The sequence below is a fragment of the Sander lucioperca genome, chromosome 3 (assembly GCF_008315115.2).
Source record: "Sander lucioperca isolate FBNREF2018 chromosome 3, SLUC_FBN_1.2, whole genome shotgun sequence".
In the NCBI taxonomy this organism is placed as follows: domain Eukaryota; kingdom Metazoa; phylum Chordata; class Actinopteri; order Perciformes; family Percidae; genus Sander; species Sander lucioperca.
In genome coordinates this window covers 10,193,868-10,203,367 of record NC_050175.1, presented here as the reverse complement: position 1 = coordinate 10,203,367, position 9,500 = coordinate 10,193,868, and the positions used below count along the sequence as shown (strand labels likewise).

Genomic DNA, 9,500 nt, shown 5'->3' with positions numbered 1-9,500 from the left:
TTGTACGGTGCTGTTGCGCATGCGCGGAGCGAGTGAAAAGGGGCGGAGAATTTGTGGTTACGCAACAGACAACTGTTTTTTTTGTTACGTAACGTGTCATCAAAGTGAAACGGACAAGGTGCTATATCGTAAATCCGTTTTATTTATTTATTTTTGTGCTATGCAAATGCTACACTCTATACGCACAGATTTTTGACTGTACTAATAACCGGATTATAGTTTACATACCAATGTATTCAACATAGTCCAGGATTTTACCCACCTTTTTAGTGTGAATTTGACACAAAACTCCCAAAATATAAATGTATAATATTAACGTTACTAGGTTAAAACGCTTACCGGTAACGAGGTAATAAACAATTAGAATAGGGATATAACTATAACAATTACTTTATAGTTATGGGGTATTCGACTAATTGTTTGGACTACAAAATGTTGACAAAGCGTTATTCTTGCCAAACCTAAAGATATTTCATTTACAATGATGTAAAACGGAAGCAACGTATCCTCACATTTGAGAAGCTGGAACCAGTTATCTGAAGTTATTTTTCTGTCAATCTACTGCACTAATTCCAAATACCATGCCTTCTAAGAGACTGTACAGTGGGGGGTCAAACATAACTGTTGTCTTGCTGCTTATTTTATTTTAAAATACCCTTCCTTATACTGTATGTAGTAGTGATATTTAGCATCACACATAAATACTGTTCAGTAGCGGTCATAGTTTAGCTACCTTTTTACTGACTAGGACATTTGGTAGAAGATTATAAATTCCAGATATAGTAGTCCAGTCCAGAGATTGTTCATTTGATGCAAAGAAAAACACTCAAATAATATAAGAAATCAAGATTTATTTCAAAAAAGGCATTCATGCACAGCCCAATGACATAATCTCCCTCAAATGTAGCTTTGAATTATATTTTTTTATCAATGATATACAATTTTATTAACATTTCCTTGAAAAGTCATGGGAAACCAGAGAAACTGTGCCCTGATTCTTACAACGTAAAAACTATCAGAAAGTTCATTCTGACATTTAGGTCAATGGAATTCATTTAATCTTCACCATTTATTGCATTAATTAGGGCCAATGAGTTTACTTTGTCACCAACTCAAAGCATGATAAACTGTGGTTCAGGTTAGGGTTAGCTGTCCAGTTGTGTAGAACCGGAGAACAACAATTGTGGATGCTGACTGACCATTACAAGTTATTGGTGTTAGCAGGACCCAGTCTAATCTCACTGTGGGAAATTACTTTACAATGTTACTGAGAAGAATATTTTTAGCAGAACGTTGGCTGCCATGGTGAGTTGCAGTTCACAGAAATACCACATCCATGCAGAAGAGTGGTGCCTGGCGGTGTGCAATTAATGGTCTTTGGTGTTTTTTGCCCCCCAACGTCTCCTCCCAGGCAGCGCGGCAATGGTTATGTTTAGGGTTAGCTGCCTGGAAGGTGCCGTTGAAGGCAAAAAACACCATCGAGCGCAATTAATGCTAAGAAATGTGAGGTGGAGGAAGCTCAGAGGCAGAGGTAGAGAATATGTGTGTATTTCTTAAGGGTAATACGTCTGTCTCAATAGATTTTAATGTTATCACAACCTTGGCAGTGAGCGTACCAAACTCTTTAAGCTTAGCAAGTGACTGAAATTATGTAGTCTTTTTTTTCCTTTCTCTTTAAACATGTCAAAAACATCCTTAACAAAATTATGATTTTCTATTACACAATATCCATAATACACATACAAAATCTTCTCTTTTTCATTACTTAGCTGATACTTCAATCCTTTATACAGTATAAAGGGCCTGTAATGTAGAATAGCTCTGCCTCCCACCCCTTGTAGCAGAACTGCAAACTTCAATGTTTGGCCCATTGAAACATGGGACAAAATTAAGAGCACACATGTCAAAACCACACCTGATCTCTGAAAAATGTTACTATGGGGCATGAAATTAGACAAATTCAAGTCTGACAAGGATTTTGGAGGATATTTATCAACTAAGGGAGCAAACATAAAAACCTAACTTTACTGCATCTTGCAGTAACTAATGACTAATATCAGATTTCACTCCCATCTTTCTTCACAACAAATAAACTTTCACATCACCAAGTAAAATAGTTAATCATTATTTAGAGAATATGAACATTGAAACCAAGCAAAAACAAATGGTTTACTACCAACATAATAAATACTTGGTTGTTTCACAACCACATTCTGTTTCGTTCTATGCTCCTGCTAGCATGTCCAAACCATACAGCTTCAACTGTCTGCAATGTCAAGGCGTTATTTTTTCACCACCTTCTCCAGATAACCAATAAATCTTCTCAGGTTGACTTTGATGTTGTCAAGCACACACAGCTGCTGGGGGCTGTACTTGCCTTTTCCTTCTTTACGAATCTAATAGAAAAAGAAAATGTATGATTAAAAATGTAAAAAATAAAAATGTCACACCTTATAGGAAAGATAAGAAAGTGTGTCTTCTTGTTTATTTTTTAATACAAGGGGACATTATGGTTTATTAAAATATGTATTCCCATTGCAAGCAATACAAGTGAGAGAAAACAAAATGTTAAGCAGTGGGAGGGATGGGTTAATAATCCTGCAAACATATTTGGAAATTGTGAAAAATCAACAAGAACAGTGTTCAGTAAGAAGAAATAAGTCTCTGGTACCTTGGCCTTAAAGACGGGTTGAAGTGCCTTCAGTGCAGGTAGTAACTGGATGTTTTTGGCAGCTGTCTCCGCCTCGTCTCCATCTGCAAAAACATCAAACAAGGCGTCCAGGGCTTCTCCGTTCACAACCAGGTCAGCATCCCTTGTGGCAACTTGAAGTAAGGCGTTTCCAATCATCTGTGGGAGCAAAGTTACTTAGAGGGAGAACAAATACTCCAACAGTAGAAAAGAGAGAAAGACTATACCTGAAGGGTTTCAGCAGTGCCCTTCTCTTTGGCCAGTGTGCTGCCAGTGATGCCCAGAATGGCGACGGCGTTGACCCTTACACTGACAACATCGCAGCGGGTGGCTGCTTCGCTCAGGCTCATCAGCTGCTGGGGGGTCATACACTAACAAAAACAAAAACAACCACACACGGTCAACAGTGTTTAGTGTGAACTGGCAGTAGATTTGTCTTCTATGTTGCCTCTGTATTTATTCAGCACTGTATTTAATTCAGTCGACACTGTTAAACAATGGACGTAGGTTAAAGGAGTCCCCCCCCCCCCATTGCACAGCTTGTAAAAACAGTCATCAGGTGTGCTTTCCAAAGTCTAAAAAGAAAGTCACCCCTGATGATGTCACCACCCTGCATCACAAACTAGAGGTGTGGTGTTTGAAAGGTGGGGACATTTACCAGGCAGGATAAGTCTAACTAAAGATGCTTTTGAGTTGCATTATGGGAAATGTAGGACTCATCATTCTTTTTCAACTAGACCCATACTTGGGACTAAAATCTGCTGCAGACATTGTGATCCTTCTTTTTATTTATTCTGTCTCTTGTGAGACCCACAACTTTACGGAAGAATATTAAATTGCCATCGTAACCCTTTTGCATGACCTGTCAATGCAGATGTTTAAAATCACCAAAGGAAAGGCTAAAGCTGGGGTGTATTCTGTACCTGGGAGATATTTTTGGAGGCAATCATCTGCAAAAGAGACCGCATGGCGCTGATGACGGCCTCTAGGAACTCCTCATCTTTGGGTATCTCTGAAACGTGAGAAAGTAAATTCTACTTACTAAACAGATAACATGCTTGAAAATTGCAACTCTATACTGCTGCAACTGATCATTCTAGGAATACACATTCATTTGTCCACATGATTATACAGTGGGTTTCACTTTTCACCACAATTTGGTTTCCAAACCTGGAATCAAAGTTACTGGAGTTAGTATTTTGCCTATATCCATGTGTGTTTTAGTGAAAAATATGTCTTATGACTTATGTGCTGTATGTACAATATGACATAAATGTGAGACCTGCTGCACCAAAAACCAGCGTGGACAGGTGCTGTGCTGCTCCCTGCAGGGCGGCCGCCCCTCCCAGAGATTCGGCGTCCATGGTGGAGAGGATGCTATGGAGGCACGTCAGCGCCCGGGACTGCACACGCTGTATCCTAAAGGTTAAAAGAAAACAGATGGCTTTTGTCATAGAGAAGTGAAACTTCTTCAAGGGTAAAGCAGTGTGGAAGAAAATAAAACCCACTCCCAACAAAATGCATATAATATTTGACAAAGATACCATAAACACATTATGAACTGACAGTTAGGTTGAAGAAAAGATGAGAAGTGTGAGGATTACTTTTTTATCAGGCCTCTCCAGGAGGGATTCTGATGGCACACATCCATGGCTTCCTTTCTGGGGAACTCGGTCTTTTTGAGGACCTTAAGTCAAAAGAAAAAAAGCCATTTAGTGTGGATTCATAAAAGAGATAGCCTGGAAATCCAGACCCAAATCCGAAAGATTAAGGGTCTGGCTATGAGTAATGAAAATGGCCCAACTCGAGGGGCGGCACCACGCCATGCATTTGAAAATATCACTGCACGCAATTGGATAACACTACGACCAATGTTAACTGACTGATTCTGGACTTCGACATCGCAGCGCTGTCATCATCTGTTTAGCTCGCCTCTGGCCCGCCTATATCAGCTACACCGATGTGATTGGTGCAGCTCAGCTACAAGGGCACAGCTAATGAGCATCATTACTCACTGCCAGAGTGACTCGCTGAGCAAATTCAAATTGTGCTCTCGCGAGAACTCTGGATTTCCAGGGTAGGAAAGAGAGAGATCTCTATTAAACTGCACAGCTAAGTCATTTGGCCTGTTCAGACTGGGGTAGAAGATGGGTGGGGTTCACGGCATAATCAGAACCATATTCTAGGGATTTTAATTATAGTTTTTTATTTATATTTTATTTATATAATTACATTCACATGCTTGTCTAAGCACTCTGACAAACTCCTCCTTTCTTATAGCTATTGGCCGACGCCGATATGAGGTGTTTTTGATCAAGTAGACAAGGTATTTGCCTTCTCAGGGATGCTGTGGTTGATTAAGGCCCCGTGAACCTCAGCTGACAAACACAGTGGAGACATAAGATTGGACACTCCATCACAAAGGCCATCCGGACCCATGTCGCTTTCATCACTGCTCGACTCCTCCTCCCACTCGTCGTCAGAAGGGTCTTAACAGACACATACATAGAAGGGATCAGGGAAACAAGACACACCCTATTTCTAGACACTCAAATGAACTCATTTGACTTATTTCTTGTTAAAATAGCCTTTCCGATATGCCATCACAGTGTGACAGGGAATAATGTTGATAAAAAAAAAAAAAAGTGCCTGGGGTCAGCACTGCTGTCTGTGCCCACAACACTCACCGTCTGAGCAGCACATGTTGACGATGATCTCTAAGGACGTTTGCTGGGCTGTCAGCAAGGCCGTCGCCTCCCTCAGCTCCTCCTTGTCCCTCTGGACAAAAACAAGCAGCCATGTGAGTCAACATCGTACCAAAACGATGACTGTTTGCACTGTTATCACCCAGTCACCCAGAGTTCAGCTGCTCTCCACAAAGAAGTATTTCTACTGTCCATGTGTACTTTTTGAACTGTGATGTGAAGTGAAACCTGCTTTGAGCTTGTCACTTAAGGGAAAATTAGGTTTGTTAGGTCTGTGTGTGTGTGTGTGTTTGGGTTTGTTTAGCAGCGTTGTGACAGACAAATGCTTTCCATGACTGTATAATTACACTGCTAAACTAGTTAAACCAAAGCTTGGATTGAGATAACCCCATTGCGTAACCTACAATATTACAGGGTATTTTGGAACGTCACTGTGAATGTCACCCGCAATCCTAAGGGCTCTGTTTGTGACCGAGACGAGAGGGACAGCTCTGTCTCGATAACGTCAGGTCTGGGAATTGTCAGCGTGGTGGAAGCCAAAAGCTGGTTCCCAGCTGAACCTTGCCGGGTGTCCCCAATCTCTCCCCCCCGAATTCGACAATTTGTCTGCTCTGACAGTCTGGCTCGCACTCCAGGGTGACTCGTACGCCACATCTTCAACTGGCATTAACACGCTCCTCTGACAACACAAAACTAGATCAGTTTGTCGCCATAAACACCGACTGCCGTACATGTCACATCCTCAACTTTACAGCATTTGTAACTGAGGGTAAACTTCTCACCTAGAACAGCCTTGGCAATCCAGTTTCGTCAATGATGTTTTTAATGAAAATTAGATAGCTGTTACGAGTAAACTGGGGAGACACAGCATTTCATTTGAATTTTAAAGTGCCCAAATTTTGTCCTTGAAAAAAATCTGGACTATATGTATACAAATTCTACGAGATGGTCTTCAGTTCAGAATGGCCCTTAACTTGACTTAAAAGCTAGCAAAAAAGTACCCAATGTAAAATCACGGACTACAATCATGTCTGGGGCTGCAACTAACGATTATTTTCATAGTCGATTAATCTGTTGATTATTTTCTCGATTAATCGATTAGTTGTTTGATCTATAAAAATGTCAAAACATGGTGAAAAATGTGGATCAGTGTTTCCCAAAGCCTAAGATGACGTCCTCAAATGTCTCGTTTTTAAGATTAATCGATTATCAAAATAGTTGCCGATTAATTTAATAGTTGACAACTAATCGATTAATCGTTGCACCTCTAATCATGTCTATCCAAAACACCCACCCTCAAGAACTGAATCAGCCAACAGCAGGCCTCTAAAGTTGTTGTGTCATGGCTGCGTCGTAGCTTCATGTACACCTCATCTTGATTCCTACCCATCATGCATTCTATCCAATATATATCCTACAATACATTGTAGCAAGGGGAAAGCTTGTACAACAGTTTTAAAAAGCTGATGATGATGTGTGGGACAAACAGCTTTTACATATACATACAGTATTACATAAACATACATGAATACCTGTGTAATTAATGATTTAGGACCACTGAGCAGGACATTTTACAGTTCAAACTTCTCAATGCTCTCTGGTGGACAAACTATATCATGGAGTCACTTTCTAAGAACCCTCAAACACATCACTGCAATTTCTTGTTACTTATCAGCCGACATATGCACCGATATTGATATACGTGTAATAAGTTGATATCAGACAATGTATCAGCCCGGCCAAATGCTCTAACAAGAACAGAAGCATGCACGGTGACACACAGTTCATAATCTCTCTGACGAGTGGGATTCACTGTTTGAAAGGTCAACTTGTATGGCCAGAAGGGCTCACAACCAGATGTATGCATAAAGAGGAACAGAGTACTATATGAGACACCACTTACAGGCAAAAGGTCAGAGAAGTCGTTATCAACCGCCACAGCTTTTCCATTCCTCTTGCGCTGAGGTGCTTCCTCCTCCTCGTCCATCTCCGCCACAGCGAGCTCTCCTGCAGCTTGGTCTTCTATGTCTGCCGCTGCTGGTGTGTGTCTGTGACGACCCTCTTCTGCCTGTCTGAGTTCAGGTATCAGTGTACCTGTGTCCAGATCCAGGCACTGTGACAAGGTGGCCATCACAGCGTTGAGGGTCTGGGCCTGATGGGCAGCAGGCAAACTGCCCTTCATGTTCCACAGGGTCCCTGAGTGATAAGAGCAGGCAGACTGAGAGCTCAGGAAGGGGTATAAAAACATTACAGTCACAGTATTTATTGACCGCAGTTCCTCCTCCTTTTGTTCCTTAAATGTATAAGCAACTTCCGTTCACAGAGGACTTTTTATTGTCACCTAATGGTAGTGAGTTACAGTTTTGAATAAAAAAAAAAAAAAAAAGACAAATCGTACCTGCAGCCAATGTCCTGAGGAGAGTGTGTGTCATGCCTGGCTGAGATGTCAGCAGCACGTTCTCCACGACTCCAAGCACAGCGGTGTTAATGCTACATAGCAGCTCTGGGTTATCCTCAGTCACAGTGTGCAAACAGTGGGCTGGCCAAGCACAAAGAAGAGAGACTTACAAACTGTTTTCTCACACTTAGTTAGAGGTCAGGCTTGATTAAGGCCTTACTGTCAAGCAAAAAAAAAAAAAAAAAAAAAAAAAGAAAGACCTATTTGAAAGGACAGTTTCTGTATAGTAATAGCTATTACAGGACAGTTGCAATGGGTGTTATGTCAATGACCAGTTCACACGTTACAGAGCTGGGTGTGGAAGCTTTATTTACACATTGTCATCACAACAAAAAGTTTGAAACGTTCACACATAATACCTATGAATATTAACAATAGTTAAACTACACTAAACTACTAAACAGTAGTTTAGTGTTTGGAATTTACATCAAAAAATTGAACTATATTGTGAATTCAGCTGCATTTAAACACAGTATAGGTGATCGCAGAGAGGGGGAACAGAAAAGATCTCTCCTCTCCTCTCCTCCCCCCCCCTCCCCCCACTGGCAGGAATAATGGACCAACCTGCCTATATATGCATCCTTTTGCCCATGCAAGACACCGAAAAAAAAACCAGGTACCAACACAAAAAACAAACAGCTCCATAGCGCTATTAGAGGTCCAGAACTCCACAGGGAACCTTTAATGTTAGTGGGGATCTACATTCACTTTTATGGCAACAGTGTACCAGCAGGAATGGAACTCTGTATGTCCTGTCGTGATATTTGGGTTCGTCATGAATAATTTATCTTGGCCAGCGAGGATGTACGCACATCTTTATGAATCAAAAATGACTACAAATTAACAGTATATTGATTAGACCTACCAGCAGAAATGGCCAGTTCCATGTTGTGTGGGTGTCTCTCCAGACACTGGACAACCATGTCCAGGAGACCCGATTTGTTGAACACAGACAGCGACTGGCTGCTGCTCTCGCTGAAAGGACAACACAATATGACGGACGGATGTAAGACAATTAACAAATGTACGCAGACAGACATCAAGCGTCATCTTTGCGTGATTAATGACGGATAATGGCAGCCAGCAACAGTGTCAAAAAGTGGGCTTGGGACTATAAGATGAACTAAGAGTGCAATTTTCTGGACTGGCGAAGAAAATCTAAGTGGGGCGAAGTATATATAATGATGATGATGATGCATCTTTACAAAGGCAGTAGACACCAACTAGTCTCATGAGATACTAGCTAGCCAAGAGCGGACGACTCAGACGACTGATTCAGGGCAGCTCCCAGGGAAGAAACTACATGTAACGACGGAATGAGTTGTAGGGTGTCAAAGAAAACACTGTGTTTGCTCAGTACAACATCTCTTGAAAAACAAAAAGGTCAAAACACACTCGTGTCAACCAGCTTGCGCAACCTCTCGGCTTACCACAGATTCCACAATAGGTTCACGGCCTCATTGGCAACATCCTCCACTGCATTCTTCTGGTCTTTCATTGGCACAGCATCGCTCTCAAAACCAGCACAGCTCTGAAAAGAAAATCGCTGTGCTGCAGGTGACAACAAAACCACGAGTGATCAGGCATCAACTTTTGAACCTTAAGATGTTCAAAGTGTTAACTCAATATAATGAAAATATAGCTCAGT

The 9,500-nt window shown here is 41.3% G+C and overlaps 1 protein-coding gene across 1 annotated transcript in view; it reads right to left on the bottom strand.

Annotated features, from left to right (window-relative positions):
- Positions 1–1,666: 1,666 nt before the first annotated feature.
- The window catches only part of heatr3 (HEAT repeat containing 3), a 14,593-nt gene continuing 6,759 nt past the window's right edge, over positions 1,667–9,500 (bottom strand). The window contains exons 4-15 of the mRNA XM_031281509.2: positions 9,283–9,383; positions 8,718–8,827; positions 7,793–7,933; positions 7,298–7,590; positions 5,377–5,467; positions 5,024–5,178; positions 4,294–4,376; positions 3,972–4,108; positions 3,613–3,701; positions 2,917–3,060; positions 2,672–2,848; positions 1,667–2,396 (exon numbers count right to left, since the gene is read on the bottom strand). Coding sequence (XP_031137369.1) covers positions 2,283–2,396; positions 2,672–2,848; positions 2,917–3,060; positions 3,613–3,701; positions 3,972–4,108; positions 4,294–4,376; positions 5,024–5,178; positions 5,377–5,467; positions 7,298–7,590; positions 7,793–7,933; positions 8,718–8,827; positions 9,283–9,383 — 1,635 coding nt within the window. The 3' untranslated portion in view covers positions 1,667–2,282. The remainder of the gene's footprint in view (positions 2,397–2,671; positions 2,849–2,916; positions 3,061–3,612; positions 3,702–3,971; positions 4,109–4,293; positions 4,377–5,023; positions 5,179–5,376; positions 5,468–7,297; positions 7,591–7,792; positions 7,934–8,717; positions 8,828–9,282; positions 9,384–9,500) is intronic.